Source organism: Simochromis diagramma, unplaced genomic scaffold (genome assembly GCF_900408965.1).
Source record: "Simochromis diagramma unplaced genomic scaffold, fSimDia1.1 OVJJ01000321.1, whole genome shotgun sequence".
NCBI classification, from domain to species: Eukaryota; Metazoa; Chordata; class Actinopteri; order Cichliformes; family Cichlidae; genus Simochromis; species Simochromis diagramma.
In genome coordinates this window covers 2,380,932-2,396,842 of record NW_024386772.1, presented here as the reverse complement: position 1 = coordinate 2,396,842, position 15,911 = coordinate 2,380,932, and the positions used below count along the sequence as shown (strand labels likewise).

The window sequence follows — 15,911 nt, the reverse complement described above, 5'->3', positions numbered from 1 at the left end:
AATCATCTTCCTTTGTCAGTTGATGTTATTTTTACATTTGCAAGTTAGTAATGTCAAATAATCTGTAAACTGGAAATCCACCGAAATGTAACTCAGCTAAAACTAAATTGCCTCATATTTTCAAAGCTGATTAACTTAAAAGCTATTTTACTTAACGAATAGAAATATAAAAATTATTATTTTTTAATTAAAAAAAGAAGAAATGTCACAGAAATGTCAAAATATTCAAGTTAAGTTTTTATTTGCATCTGTAACTCTCGATATCTGAACAAAGTACTGAGGTTGGTCTGCGTGTTTTTGACATTTGTGGCGGTGTACAACAAAGCAGCTTTTACTCAAGTATTTTTATGCTTTGAGTTACGTGTCATTTCTCTCTCCATCTCCATTGGACAAAATTGTACTTTTATTTACCTACAAATTAAGATTTTTTTGGAGTTTATAAAATCCAAATTATTGCCATAGATTAATCTATCCAAGAGTTTAGTTCACACAGGAACTAGAATTGAACAAGATTTGCTTTATACCATTTAAAATTAGTCTTCAAGCTTCTTTTTTCCACAAATCTTTACAAATTACAATTGTTTACAGAGCATTCAGTGGTCATCAGGATCATCCATAATGAAAGTAGTGATTATTAGCTGTAGCCCAGTGTGAAATAGGAAAAGAATGACTCCACCTTAATGATCTACAACAATAAAATCCTCTGTTTATATAAATATGTGAGTAAAAGTAATGTAGTTATACAGTATCAGTGGCTGTTTTTTACATAAAGTACTTTTATTTGCTCGTTTGCAGTTACATCCTCTTATTTAAATTACATAGAGGTTCTGAGTACTTCCTTGACATAAACCAAAACGTAGCCTCTGCTTTGTTGTTGATATTTTAACGGGGCAGGCCGTGATGACTGTGTTTTGAATGAAATCTAAATTCTCAAGTGAATACATTGGCTTTGGATTTGTCACCAGAAGACATGTGCAGTAAATGTGTGCGAAGACTCAAAGGCACACCCAAGTACGTCATGAGAGGCAAAACATTTCCCTCAACTCAGCAGTGAAAGCCAATGACTGAATGTTAATAAAATAACTCATCGCTTCTCCTACTCATAAACTGTCTCTAAGAAATACAAACACTGACGTCAAACCTCTGAGAGTCACATTTCCTATGAATGTAACAAGCCTGAAGAAACAGTCACACTTACTTATCCACTCTATGAGTGTAAGGCGACAGCAAACTGGAGCATAACTGTGTGACCAGGGAATATTGACAGTAAAATTGTCCTATTGCTCACATTTTTAATACCAACATTAAAATAATCTTAATTAGAATATTTATTAATGTTATGTGTTTCAACGATTATCTCTGTCCTAATGCATTTTTAATAATTTACTGATTTCACTCTCATCATGTGTGTTATCATTTTGGCAGTCAGCTTTTTGGTTAAGAAAATAGTCCTCTACTAACAGATATACATATTCACCTAGGAGGTGATATGAATCTTTTTGTCCAGCAGTGGTCCGTTCCTTTGGTGGTGGAAACATATTTTGTGTAGTATTATAGAGAACTCTGAGAAAACTGACATACTGTTATTTGTGACCTTACCTAACTGTTTCCTAGTTTGTTTAGCTGCTGATTCAGTTACATCTGTTCTGTCCATCATGTCCAAAGATGTTAAAATGTTAAGTGGAGGGGTGACACGATGGCTTGATGGATAAGGCAGTGTTGCTACTCCATTTTTAATATACGTCATTCAAGCTGTAGCAAAAAGACCCACACTGTTTGTATACTGAATATGCCCCAGGTGACGGTGGGTGACTTTTGTGTGTAGTTAAAATTTTAGAAGAACTGCAAATAGAGGATTAAGCTGAGCTCACTGTGTCTAAAGGTGGACCAAAACCTCGTGTCCCTAATCAACATTACTAATGTTGTATTAGCACTTTGCTAAGTGTTTGATCCATGCATACACATGTTACCAAAAACCTGGTGATCTTAGCAAATGAAAAATAAGCTTTACCTATTATATTTAATTAAATGTCACTCAATGGGTTTTAGAACACTTAGAACACTTTAGAACACTGATAATCTGGACACACACAGGCTAGCAGTTTCACATTTTTCTGCTAAGCTAAAGTGGCTACAGTGTTTGGGGCTAAGAAACGAAGCAAGTGAAAAAAAACTCTAAAAAAACAAAACTGCAGCATTTTGGGGACATTTTGGATGATTTCTCTCCTTATAAAAACTTTATGGTGGGTGGTATATTTATTTTTTAAATAACTTGCTTAAATGTAGGTGCTGTGGCTAATAGCCTAGCTGTCTGCTAAGCATTTCCTCTGCTAATTTGAGTCACTGAACTGGACAAGAAGTCTATGGTCCAGTTTCACTTGGTGAAATGCTAGTATTTTATTAATCTTTTATTTAGCAGGTGTGTCTGTATGTGTGATGCAGTCAGAATTTTTGGATGCAGCTAGCTAACCATTTTTGCTAGCGCTGCACTCCCCCCTTTGGTCTAAATACGGTCACTCGTGGCTCCACAAACCCAACATCGTAGCTAAAACACTTATGTTAGCTCTTCAAATTTCAAACCAATGGGTGACATGGCTACACCCATCTTTTATATACAGTCTTTCCTTTCAATACGTACAACAAAACAAGACAAAACTAAATTAATTCTGTCCAGTTGCGACACTAACAACATGCTTGATAAAATGATTTTATTAAACATCATGATCATGTGATAACAATGAATACATGCAAATGATTACGCTAAAACAAAGCTGCTAGTTTAATTTTACACAATATGAGCTATAGACAGTAAAAATGTAGTTGTCCACATTAAGTATTGCTACATAAAATGTGGATGTATCTTTGCATTATTTTTTTTAAAGAAATGTATTACATAATATGATGAATATGTAGGATCAAAGTGCTTTAAGAGGATGCATATTCAAAATTTAATAGTCCTTCTCAGCCATTATAACGTACCATACTTCAAAAGCAGGTCATTTCTCCCCATTTCCTGCAAGATGAGACTTTCTAAACAGATATTTGCAAGTTGAAGCCTAGCAAATGAGGCGAGAGTCATTGTTCTGGACTTTTTCAAACCACAGTCCTTCCCGCTGCAATCAAAGGCAGCACATCCAACAGCCGATTAATGGGAGACTTCCTCTACGCCACTCCGCACAGTGGTAATTCATCTTAATTGTGATACATTCCTTCTGGCTGTGTTCCCAGCTTACCAGATGCTCCACGTCTGTTTGACAAATAAATCCCTCATAATGTCTGTAAAGCTTTGAATTCTGAGCCTTTAGAGTCGGAGCTTTTACAGGTCGGAAACTGAAGAAACATTCTGGACAACATCTGCCTTCAGCTGGTTCTTCATCAAACCGTGTCGAGATCAGGCCTTTTCAGACTCAGAAAACCTGGAGCTGCGTTGTTTAAACCGCCGCTTCAAGTGAAAATGCTCCTCTGGTTTGCAACCAAGGCCGTTTGGCTCTCCCGCCGCCTCTCCTTCTTCCTCTCCAGCCGCACCTTCCAACAGATGGCACTGGACGCTAAAAGCAAGAGTCCTGCAGAGAGGAGCACCAGGCCAAAATAGGAGATGGTGGAGCCGTGCGAATTAAAGCTGTAAGCGACCGCGGTGACCACGATGCCTGCAATGAGCACTACCACACCAAACGGGATCGTGCAGCGATAGCAGGAGAGCTCTGCCCCGCCGGTGGCTGCGGTCAGCTGCACTTCATTAACTAGGGGGATGTTTAGGGCTGTCATGGCGACAGCAGGGCGCTCGGCGTTGTTGGCCTTCTCTGGTGTCGCTGGTGTTCTCATGGCCTCCTTGCTAGCGTCTTCTGGCATTTCAGGATCCAGCAGTCTTCTGTTAACAGACCACAGATGGTTCCTCGTTATTGATCTTTTCCCTGTGATCAGGATCTCCCAGTCTGTGGAGAAAGAAGCAGTGAAAGTGCTCAAACGTGTTGCTCAACACTGTAAACAGCAAAAGAAACTCTGGCAGAAGCTTTTTATTATAATTCAACACATTTCACAACTCCCCCCCCTCCTGACCACATGCTGCTTTAATAAACCCATGTAACCTCTTTGCACAATCCCAGCCGCCTCCTCCTGACCCAGTCAGAGGAGAATGACGCCGGACCACTCGTCCCAGCACGAGCTGAGACATTCCCTGGAGAGCGCAGGATATGACATTACAAACTGCTCCATGAAATGCAAGGAGCTTCGAAATCACAAACATCTTCACAAGCGCTCACCCCGCCTCCATACACAAGCCTGCTGCATGGAAAGCTGAGTCACAATAAGTGGGTAGAAAAGACTTGCTGGGACTTTATCAGTCCAGATGTTTGAAATTGAAATTATTTAATCAAGTTTGTAAACATGAGCAGAATTTCCTCGCCCAATGGTCAGTGCTACACCTACAGCCAGGATTGTGTCTTCTGCAGCCAATACTTTGGGGCTCACTATTTCAAAATAATACAGAAGCAGCAGCATTTTACCACCAAAACTACTTCCCAACAGGGTGGAGACCCGTTTGGTTTAACTGTGTAATGACACTGAAAAACACAAGATAATAAAATCTCATCACCTTCCCTGTTTTCCTCCAGGAAAACAACTTTATCAAGATGAAGAAAGCCATTTAATGTCCAGCATTAAATTTAGACGCTGCGTTTGGTATCTGCTGGTATCTGATGTCTCACACTGTATGGATTTTAGTATCTAAAAGTCCTTAGAGCGGGGTCACCGCATAAATGAAGAAGAAACTTCTGTGTACATCAGCACACATGTCAAAATCTTTACTGTCCACAAACAGTGAAACAAAACAACCAGAAAAGAGAGCACAGATCTGTGTATTTCTGTTACTTCAAGTCAAGAAATGTATTTTTTTCCCCTCAAACAAAAGCTTTTAAAATTTGTTTTATATAAAAAATTAATAAATTTGAATAACTGTAAATGATTTACTCATGGTAGAAGCAGTGTAACTGTAACCAGTATGTCCCCCCACTCTTATTTATGAATCTTGTTTAATGTTTTTGTGATTAAATATTTTCTTGATTTGAGTCGTCTTCTCTTAAAAGAAAAAAAAAAATAGAGGACATAAATCATATAAATGTCAAACCCTAACCCTTTAGTTCAGCAGTACACAAAGTTCCTGTAAAGTGACTGATCTATTATTCATACACAGCTGCAATGAAAATGACCAGCATCGGGACAGACTGAAGAAATTAAGTGTAGTTTGTGGCTCTGGACCATTTAAAGAAGGGAGGATACTGGAGGAGGGAAAGCTGCAAGCTGTGAAGCCACAGGACTTTTAAACAACAAGAAAATGTGAAGAGTGGGGAACTCTCCAAACTAACTCTTGCAGGCTTTCTTAGTGGTAAACATGAAAGTTTGTTTATTGGGGTAACAAAAAATGAGGATTTATAAAGTTAAAAGTAAATCTATAAAATCTTAGCAAATAACCAAATCCAGTTCAGCTACAGCAACAAGCAGCAACACAGCCTGGCTTCAGCTGGTAACGATATATGTTTTTAATGTGTAGTAAATTTAGTGCAGATAGCCTGTTTTAGGTGGGAAATAAAGAAGAAAGCTTCGTTACCTCAGAGCCGTTTTCCATGTGGCAAAGTTTGCAAAGTGTCCCTCTGCTGCAGTGAGACTTGTCTATGAGCTGATGAATTATTTAACCAGACTAATCTAATTAAAAGTGAATGTTGTTTGTTCTCGCTCAGTGTTGAAGCTCACAGCGGACTCTCCGGGCTGGAATCTGACTCCCATTCATGAGAACTGCCGCACTGTAGAGCCGTCAGGTTAGGAGCTGCCAGCCGCACTGCCATCCTCATTCTAGCGGGACTGTTTCATGCGCCTCTGACTGCAGAGAGAAGATAGAAACCATCGGGGAAAGCTGGTGAATCCGGCGGTGCGTTTCAAAATAAAACGCGTTGATTGCCTGCCTTTATTTTGAAGTCCGAAGGTTTGCTTTGTTTGTTTTGTTACGCCTTGAGTTTATCAGCTGATAAAGGGCATACTGTGTAAGCGATGTAAATGAATGAAAGAGAAATAATGGCATATCACTCCATAATCTTTTATCATTATGACTGTTCACTGATAACATCATGTTGGGTTGTATGTAGCCTGAGTAAACATTCTAACACCCCTGCAATAAACAGTACCTCACTTCTTTAGATTTATATCAGAATCAGAATACTTCAGAATACATTATTGATCCCCAGGGGAAATTATTTTGGTTACAGTGCTGCAATATAAACAGTAACAAAGACAGACAATACACTAAGTAAGAAATAGACACAATATATATATATATATATATATATATATATATATATATATATATATATATATATATATATATATATATATATATATATATAAGTCACCTATATACTGAGCTTTTCCATCCATCCATCCATCCATCCATTTTCTACCTCTCTGCTTCTTACCTGGGTCCAGGTCTTTCTTCTTCTTATCCAACCTAGCCCTTTAGTCTTTTTTTCTTAAACAGACTCATACAATTTTTTATATATTGACCAATTTAAGAAAAAATATCATAATTATGGCTAATTATTAGAGTTTGTCCTGAAACTAGTATCAAACTATCAGAATCCACTATCTGAATCTGGCCATCCCAGATGGCAGCCTGGTTCTGCCAGAGGTTTCTTCCTGTTAAAAGGGCGTTTTCCCTTCCCACTGTCACAAAGTGCTTATTCATAGGGGACTGTTTGATTCTTGAGATGTTCTCTGTATTATCGTAGGGTCTCTAGCATAAACATAAAGCGCCTTGAAACTGTTGCTATACTTTTTTGAGTTAAACTGAAACTGAAAAATTAAACAAAATCCATATGAAATCTATATTAGCTAGTTTTATTATGTAATTACATTTTATTGCCGTGGTTGGTTAACATTACTAGAAAATATCATAATAATACCAGCATTTTTTTTTTAAATTGGTGTCATTCACGTTCATTTTGCAGCTTAATTAAATATCATTCTGAATACAAGTGTGAAGAGGTCAAATCTGTACAGAAGCGTGATGTCCAAACATCCTGTACGTCCTATCTCAGAAATGCTCCTGTTTGCACTGCGTGTTTTATTTTGAAGGCCGGGAGCGGAAGTATGGTGCTTGGCTGCGGGCTGGCCGGTGTGTCACAGTGAGAGTCCATCATGTCGCTGCGGTTTACGGATGAGGAGTTCCAGAGTGCGTGGAAGGAGCTGGACGAGCCGCAGCTGGAGGGAGGATGGGAGCTGTTCGTGGAAACGATGGGAGTGAAAATCTACCGGCTCTATGACAAGGTAGGAAATCTCCAGTCAAACTGCTGCTCCTGCTGCAGGAAAAGCGACTCGGCGAGCCAGTTTGAATGAATGTGGTGAGCGCTGCAGAGCCTGAACTGTCGCTGTTTTATGTTTCCACCTTTTCTCTGTCAAAACGTTGAGCTGTTATCAAGCTGAGTATAAGTTTAGGTTAATTTATTAGCAGCAAAGATAAACAGCAGCGGCTAGCATGGGGAAGAAGCCGGAAGCTGAGCGGGAGTATGTTTTTTCTCCACTCAGAAACTTGCTGCACCAGTCCAACCAAACCCCATTCGGATAGACGTCGATTTATAGTTGCCTTGCCTTGGGGCGTAAACAGACACCCTGACTAACCTCGTTGAAGACATTCTTGCATCTGCAATGATCCACCCTTCAATTCGGCACATCCCTGACACATCTAGGTTGGGCTTTTTGGTTGATTTAAAACAAGATTGTCAGTGGAAGCCTAATGTGAATACCAATGAAAGTTTAAAATCTCAGTTATGAAAAATGTTTCTTCAAGGTTATGTGTGAATTGTCACCTCTGTTTACTTCAAAACATGCTGAGTGATATAAGTGAAATGATTCTTTGAACATTTTTCTTTAAAAACAAACTTTTGGAGAAAAAAAACTATGTTTTTTAAACTATCTTAAATCTAAAATAAATCACATCAATTTGTACACGTTATAGATAATGGAATTTGGTATGACTTTTACTCTTAGAAGACATAAATGTACCTAATATATTTCTCATTCTAAGTATTGCTTTAGTTTTCTTGCGCAAAACATTGAAAAATCAATGTTAAAAGGAAAAAAACCCAAACATTTGAATCTAGGCCAACACAGTTCCTCACTGGGCGTGAGAAATGTAGACTGGCACTAATCAGAGTGGTGTGGTCAGGGCTTAGTTGCATAGTGTGGGTGTGGCATCATATGGCCTGCAGTTGGAAGAGAGAACTTTCATGTGCTGTTTGCAGGAAACTGGACTTTATGAGTACAAAGTCTATGGTGTGCTCACCACCTGCACTCCAGAGCTGTGTGCAGATGTCTACATGGACTTGACGTATCGAAAAGATTGGGATGGATATGTGAAAGGTAAAAAAACAGAAACAGCCCAGGAAGGCAGGGTTCACACCACATTTACTGTCTTTCTTTCATCTCTGTGTCTTCTCAGATCTTTTAGTCTTCATTAATGCTTTAAAATAACAGTTTCACTTTTCTTTCATCCCTGTTTTCATGCACATCTACAGTACCCAGCAGGTAACATGGTGTAGCTGCAGTCTTTTAGCTGAAAGCTGCTCATTTCAGTAGCATTTTCTGTGTTTTCTGTGGTGATAGCTTCTCAGTGTCTCTCCTTAAACATATCCAGATATCAGAGGGGCCTACATTACCCATGAATGCCACTTTACAACCGACTGGCAACTAGTTTCCTGATTTTGGGTGTTTTAATATAAAGCAAGATTACATAAGAGCAAAAGAAGTGGAGAATAAACTAAAGATAATGATCAATCAGCAGGAAAACTTTAAAGGTAAATCTCTAGTGTATTAGCTGTAGTGTCTTAAACAGATGCAAATTGTTCTAGTATAGTGAAAAATATTAAAGTGAAGGAGAGAATAAAACCCAAAGATTTCCTTTATTATCCTTTCATTGAATCTAAAGCGCTCTTTCTCTTCCGTGCAGTCTGTCTTGTGCAGTATGCAAACCACAACTTGTACAAATACAACCTGCTACTGTTGCAAGTAGTTTTCTGTAAAGATGAAGTGGTTATTGCAGTATTTCAAGTATATTCCTTGAAAATATTCATTTCCTTGGCCATTTGTTCCTCATAAGACATTAAAATGTAATGGTTAGTATAGTTGGGGGTGGCTGTTCTTCTCTTTTCCAAGTATATCATGTATTTCAGCTGATATTTATGTGCTTCTGTAGCTCATTGAATGATTGTGTCATTTTTCTTATTCAGAGCTATATGAGAAGGACTTCGATGGACAGTCAGCCATCTACTGGGAAGTGAAATACCCGTTCCCGCTGTCAAACAGAGACGTATCCTTCTGATCCGCACTAATACGTTCAGTTCGCATAGATTTGGAAAAGGCTGTGAATGCTTTTCTCAGCGTGTCATGTTCCCTAACAGCTTAAACCTAAGTATGTTTATGTGAGGGAGCGGAAAGACCTGGATATGGACGGCAGGAAGATCTGGGTGATCCTTGCCAAAAGCTCCCCGGAGACGCCGTGTCCAGAAAAGAGCGGCGTGCTTCGGGTCAAAGACTACAAGCAGAGCGTTTCCCTGGAGAGTGACGGAGCTGGTGGAACTAAACGTAACACAATAAGATCACTTTAAACAATTGCAGTTGTATAATTATGTTCATGTAAATAAATGTGTTTTTTTTTTTAAACAGAAGGATTCCAGGTTCATGTGAATACATTTGCAGTTTAAATTAAACAAATGGCCCATCATTTGAGCCGTTCACTGAAACTGAATAACATATATGCTCGTAGATTCGTCGGTGGCCCTGCTTTATCATCTGTTTTACTGTAAATGGGACCATAATTTACTAGATGAACATAATAAGTTATTAAATAAATCTTTAAACGAGTGATTGAATTTATAAACGCTTCTGAAAAGTGTCTACTGAAGTTGCAAATCAAGTGAGAAGTAGACTCATTTTCTCATAGACTTCTATGTAATTATTCCTCTTTTGAACAAGGACAGTCGCCCCCTGCTGGCCATTAGAAAGAATGCAGGTTTGAAAACGTGCTGCATTAGCTTCACTTTTCAGAATGGAAGGCTTGGTTGCAGAAACTGTATAAATATTGAACCGCCTGCTTGTGTTTCAGTTTTCATGAATTACTTTGACAATCCTGGCGGAAATATTCCCACCTGGCTGGTGAACTGGGCGGCGAAGGTGAGTCTATTGTGCCGGCTTACTGCAGTGTATGGAAACAAACACATTTAGAACTTTGCATGAAAAACTCTAAACCAGATGATTGCCCATTAAACAGATGGGTCAACTGCAAAGACAACTGCATGTAAGACTACATCCTCAACAGATACGTCTTCCTCTTCTGTGCTCTGTGTGGTTAACATACACCAAAACATCTGTGCATCACTCTTCATCATTTGAAACACGTTCTGATTTTTTAGCTCTTGTTTAAAGGGGCGTTCAAAGTCTTGCAGTGTTTAAGGCGTCAGTTTGCACCAGCGCCTCACAACCCCTGAAATGCACACGTGTTCATAGTTGACCTGCTTAAACTGATCTGTGATGAGAGCTTTAAAGAGGGCGTTAAAGAGTTCACTCGCGGGCCCGCGAGAGCTCCGTCCCTCTGCCTGCCTTCATGCTTTCCCATCGTTATGGTTCGCAGATGTGTTGCAGGCTGACGTCAATGCTTGCCACTCCTAGGTGGGTCTTCTTGGCACATGTGTGAATGACGCTCGCTGATAGAGATGCTCTTTGCGTGTGTTTTTTCAAAACAGAAAGGGGTTCCAGGGTTCTTAACGGACATGCAGAAGGCCTGCAGTAACTACAAAAACTACTGCCAGAAGAAATGAGGGCAGCTGACGGGAAAACGGCTTCTGGTCAAGAGCTTTGGTTGATTTTTCTTTCTGTCTCTTTAGTTCTGGAAAGCATTTTTAAAATTGTATAATTACACTGAAATTGCGTTTACGGGATGAATGTGGCTTTGTGTGGGCTGCTACTTGTTTTTTCTAGCATGCTGTTGACTCAGGCATGACGTGCATGGCCGGCCACTCTGATTAAATAGCTGCAGGGAATCAATTCAAGTCCTTTGTGCTGTATTGATTAATACTGTGTTGTTTTGTTTGTGCAATCTATGCAAATTCCAATCAGGATTAATGGGATGCCGTAGGGGGTATTTTTTAAATTAAATGTTTATACAGAAGTTATAGATTATTCCTTTTGGGCCTGTGTAGTGAAATCTTGTATAAAATGCTCTGACTTTGTCTGTTTCTATAAAGTCATTTACTGTAAATGTGACAGATGGATTATGTATTTAGATTTACTGAAGGTTTGAAAACACTGGAATCTGTTCATTTTCTATCCACTGCATGTAGTTTAGATAATCTCTTTCTGTTTCCGATGACATGAAAATGAGAGTACCTTTTAAAGGTTTCGGGAGTTTTAGTCAAAGATGCAATATTATCTCAGATATTGTGTAAATTCAGGCTATATTTCCTGTTGATACAGGTGAATGTGGTTTTATCTGGTCATAAAAAGCCTATTACTGTGTAATATTGCTTTTATTGATGTAATTAAACTTTTATTTTAAACTGTAGCTGAAATTGTTGAGTTTTTCCACACACACTGACACTTGTGTTTGTTAAGAGAACAAAAATCCTGTGCTTTTGTTAAAAATGGTGGGTAGTTTCAGAATTCTTAAAAGGTAAAATTCAGTGTACCATAATTTTAATTCAGTTTTATTTATATTGTGTCAAAGCACAATAACAGTCACCTCAAGGTCCTTTACAGCGTCTCAAACTCGTGGCCTGGGCGCCACTTGCGGCTCACGTGACCGTTACTAAATAATGTAATTTGACCTGGAAGTTATTGTTTTGTTAGGGAGGATTTGTTTGTTGTTGAGTGCAGTGTTAAGTTCTAAGAATGATTTAATATGAAGGCAACATGAGCAGAGAGTACAGTCGTGCTGAGGGACTGGCTGTGTTAGCTCAGTGAGAGAGTCGAACACTAATGTGTGCACTGCATTTTTGTTTTGTTAAATATGAACAAAATAATAGCAGCAGTGCTGCCACGTGTCTGTCCAGAAAGAGAGGACCAATGTGTTTATTTGGTAGTTCAATGGGAAAAAAATTGCCCTCACGTTTGCAGTTTTGTGTTGTTATAAAATATTTGAAATTTAAAAAAACCAAACAAAACCCAACATTTGCAGAAATATTTGTGGGTGTTTTCTTCTTGGTGGTTTTTTGGACTACTTGAACACTAAATCGACCCTCCAATGAGATGACAGTGCTAGCAGTGGCCCTCAGCTCATTTAACTGTGTAAGATAAAAACTCTACAATAATACCGAGAAACCCCAACAATCAGATGATTCCCTATGAACAAGCGTTTAGACAGTGGAAAGGAAAAACTCCCTTTTAACAGGAAGAAACAGGAGGCCAAAGGAAGGACTGTCATCTGCCGCGATCCTCCCCGTGGGGAGAGCCAGAGTCTGTTCCTGCATGAATATGTGAGGACGCAGAACCCTCCACAGCTACTTTAAACGTTTCACAGGCGGCGCATTCACGGATCATTCATATCAACAGTGCCACAGTATTTACCTGAGGCATTTAAAAAACAGTTTACCGTCTGCAGACTAAACCACAGCTGCGATGTTTTTCTGTTTATTTCACTAAGGATAAGGCTGTGTGCTTTAATCCACGTCTAGATTAATTATTATTTATTTATTTTAATCGTGTGGTTATAAACAGTTGGGATTGAATGCATTAGGAAGGTCAAAGTTGTTCTTAAAACTAAAAATATCAACAAACAACATACATTTTTCCCGACAAATGAACTTCACAATAACAGCGACCGTTATAATCACACGCATGCGCACAGGTTTCCTGACCAGATGGAGGCCCTGCTGCTGATTGTGAATGAAAAAAAAAGGAAAAGTAGGCTATATCCGGTTCACCAGCGGCACTTTCATCAATTAATTGATGATGTAAAGTAATTAAATGCCTCATAACTGGATTGAATATGAATTTATTTTATGTCTTGGAAGCGTGCTAGCTGTTCCTTAAAAAAAAAAAAATATATATATATATATATATATATATATATATATATTGTCCAGTTAGCAGATCCGACTCTTCACTGCGAAGCCTCCGATTGTGCCATCTCAGCAGCTCCTGGTGAGTTTTTCACCCCCTTTTCTATATTTAACAACAGTTACAGAAGTAAAACTTAAACAGGAAACTACACTGTGTGTTAAAGCCTAATAGGGCGGCTAATAGAGCTAACAGAAAGCTGTCGAAAACAGCTGGATTTTAGTCCCTAAATTAAGATGTCAGGTGTACGACTTCATATGTAAAGTGTATATGTAGCCTTAGCTTGAAGTGAGCGCCATGTGACTGTAGGTGTCAAACAGAAGTTTAACAACAACAACAAAACAAATGTTGTTTAAAGGAAACATTTAGCCTTTAACGCTGGTTTGAATCAAGAAAATAACAAAAACACTACATAAACACAACTATCGAATCTAAATAGAGCAACATGTTTTATTCCTTTCTACAAACTAATGCACATGCATGTAAAGATACAGCAGATATGAGCTGAACAGGCTTCAGAGCTTAGAAACACGTTGGTGATTGTGCTTAAAGTTTAAACCAGATGTTTCTGGTATAAAAACAAATTAACAAAACATTTTCTTTCTGTTCTGGGAATTATGCTAACCGTACTGTGATAGGAAATGTGAGCAGAGCTATCTATGGCTTTTCTCGTTTCTCATCCTGTGACGGAGTTTTCTCCACAACAAGTGGATCCTGGAAGCAGACGCCCAGGTCCTTAGAAGGTTTGTGTCTGACTGTTGTTTATGTGGCTGCTGCAGCTGTTTGATAAGCCAGAAACGCTTTGACGAGTGTGAAACATTAACCAGGCCACAGCTGACTGTATCATGTAGAAATATGAGCGGTCCAGTCCTACAAACATGCACAGAAGCCTCTGAACCTGTCAGGCTGTCCATTGGGATCTTCGCAGGTGTCCAGCGTTGTCTAGTTGAGGAACGCTTGGAGTTGTGTGAATCTTGGGGTCGGGCCTCCCTAGATGTTGCTTGGCACAGATAGCACAGTGGTGTGCGGAGTGACAGGAAATGAAAAACAAACAAACAAACAAAAGGTATCTGTCTCGTGTCTTGAGCTGGAACAGGCATGTCAGCAGCTCTAAGCTCCAGTGTGTCATCTGTCATCTGAAGATGATTAATAGTAGCATGGTGCCAAGCAAGCCGAAGAGACCCTTGGAAGCCAAACGTGCTTTGTGAGACAGTCTTGGCCTGCTTTAAATGAATAAACCAGAGGAAGCAAGCGTTTGTCTGATGGTGTGTGTGATAAGGCGGTGGAGTCGAAATGTGTGCCTGTGGAGACAACATGTCAGCTGTCTGTCATTTACATGGGACCTTTGGTGGTGGCAGTGGAGTGTGTGGATTTTAATTTTGTTGACGTGTCGCCTCAATCGATATCGCTCGATCCTGAGAAACTGGCAGATACACTTCAAATGATGTGCTGTGTCCAGGTGTGCTAATTTGATGACAGCCATGCGTTATTGCTTCGTTATTTATTTATCTGCATAACAACATTTTAATTTAATGTATCAAAAACAATTATTTGCGAGCTATGAACTGAAGTCGGCACCGGTGCTGCCGAACAACTAGCGAAAGACAACTGGGACGAGAAATAAAAAAACAAACAGAACTGGAAAGGTTTCAGTTGGGCCGGGGATGTCAACAGCTCTAAGCTCTAGTGCGTCATCTGTCATCCTAAGTTGGTTATTGCTAGCATGGTGCCAAGCAAGCTGAAGAGACACTTGGAATCCAAACATCGCTTCTGAGAAAGTCTTGGCCTGCTTTAAATGAATAACCAAAGGCAACATTGTGTCTGATAAGCCGGGGGAGGCAAGCTGACACTTCATGATGCCTCATTTTTGGGGGTAGACGTGTGCTTTAAAATGTGGGCTTGCCCTCTGCTGTGCACTGGGCCACATCCGAGTCCATTAGAGCCTTTTGGGCTCTTTGACGTGCTCCACCTGCTGATGCTGGGCAGTTGTTGTGGAATGTCAGTGTGCTCACCTGCTACAAGAGGCTGTGAGGGGTCACTGCTGCCATTAGGAATGTGCTTATCTGCAGGTGGGGGATAAGACCTGGAGTTTCCCACAACACGGCTTGTAACAGGATGATAATGATATTCACGTCACCTGTTAGTGTTTTTATTGTCGCAGCCATATGTGCGTGTTTAAACATCTCATCGTAAAACTCTGAGCATTAATCTGCTGCTGTAACAACACCCACTCTTCTTAAGAGGCTTACTGTAGCGCAGGATTTTGGGACGGTGCCTAAACCAGAAAAACAGGCTCGTAGTAAAAGTGCTGACAGAGTTTGAACTGCATCAGAACAATTTATCAAACCCTTCCTCTTATTAGCTGTGTTGTTGTTGCTATGACTAACAAATAATTACAGACGTTGTTTTACACATTTGACCGTCGGTGCTTCACATGGCTTGTAAACCTTCGTCTGATCTGCTTTAGTCTTGCTTAGATGTGTTTTTGGGCACTCGAGTAAGTGCAGAGCAGAGTTTGAAGGGCGTCTGTTAACTAGAAAGAGTAGCATTAATCTCCATTTCAAGGAAACTTGCAAATTTATAATACACACACACACACCTAGGATGGCTCCTGATTGAGGTGTTGCAGGCATGTCTTCCTGGGAGGAGTCCCTGGGGTAGACTCGCGACACACTGGAGAGATTGTCTCTCAGCTGTCTGGGTAATGCCTCTGCGTTCCCCGGAGAAGCTGAGGAAAGTGGTAGGGAAGAAGGAGGTCTACACTTCTCTGCTTAGGCTGATGCATCATAAACCTGGCTCCGGATAAGTGAAAGAAAGTG

The 15,911-nt window shown here is 39.7% G+C and overlaps 3 protein-coding genes across 5 annotated transcripts in view; 2 read left to right on the top strand and 1 right to left on the bottom strand.

Annotated features, from left to right (window-relative positions):
* Positions 1-2,693: 2,693 nt before the first annotated feature.
* tmem100a (transmembrane protein 100a) lies at positions 2,694-5,876 on the bottom strand. 2 transcript variants are annotated; one of them, XM_040042337.1, is made up of 2 exons: positions 5,603-5,876; positions 2,694-3,932 (listed from the first exon to the last, which is right to left on the bottom strand). In XM_040042337.1, exon 2 carries the CDS (start codon positions 3,847-3,849, stop codon positions 3,445-3,447), a length of 405 nt encoding a protein of 134 aa, XP_039898271.1. In that variant the 5' UTR covers positions 3,850-3,932; positions 5,603-5,876; the 3' UTR covers positions 2,694-3,444. The 2 variants fall into 2 exon arrangements, with proteins under 2 accessions (XP_039898271.1, XP_039898280.1); XM_040042346.1 differs by lacking the exon at positions 5,603-5,876 and adding an exon at positions 4,086-4,833.
* A 1,243-nt stretch (positions 5,877-7,119) lies between these two features.
* On the top strand, positions 7,120-11,599 carry LOC120740161 (phosphatidylcholine transfer protein). The gene is made up of 6 exons (XM_040042315.1): positions 7,120-7,311; positions 8,286-8,403; positions 9,270-9,349; positions 9,453-9,624; positions 10,145-10,212; positions 10,782-11,599. The coding sequence occupies exons 1-6, from the start codon at positions 7,183-7,185 to the stop codon at positions 10,854-10,856; spliced, it is 642 nt and encodes a 213-aa protein (XP_039898249.1). The 5' UTR covers positions 7,120-7,182; the 3' UTR covers positions 10,857-11,599.
* A 1,249-nt stretch (positions 11,600-12,848) lies between these two features.
* The window catches only part of nog1 (noggin 1), a 42,208-nt gene continuing 39,145 nt past the window's right edge, over positions 12,849-15,911 (top strand). The window contains exons 1-2 of one of the 2 annotated variants that reach the window (XM_040042301.1): positions 12,849-12,986; positions 13,119-13,176. The gene's annotated coding sequence lies outside the window, so the exon portion shown is untranslated. Of the gene's footprint in view, positions 12,987-13,024; positions 13,177-15,911 lie in introns of those variants that run through there. The other variant, XM_040042292.1, reaches the window with a different exon arrangement.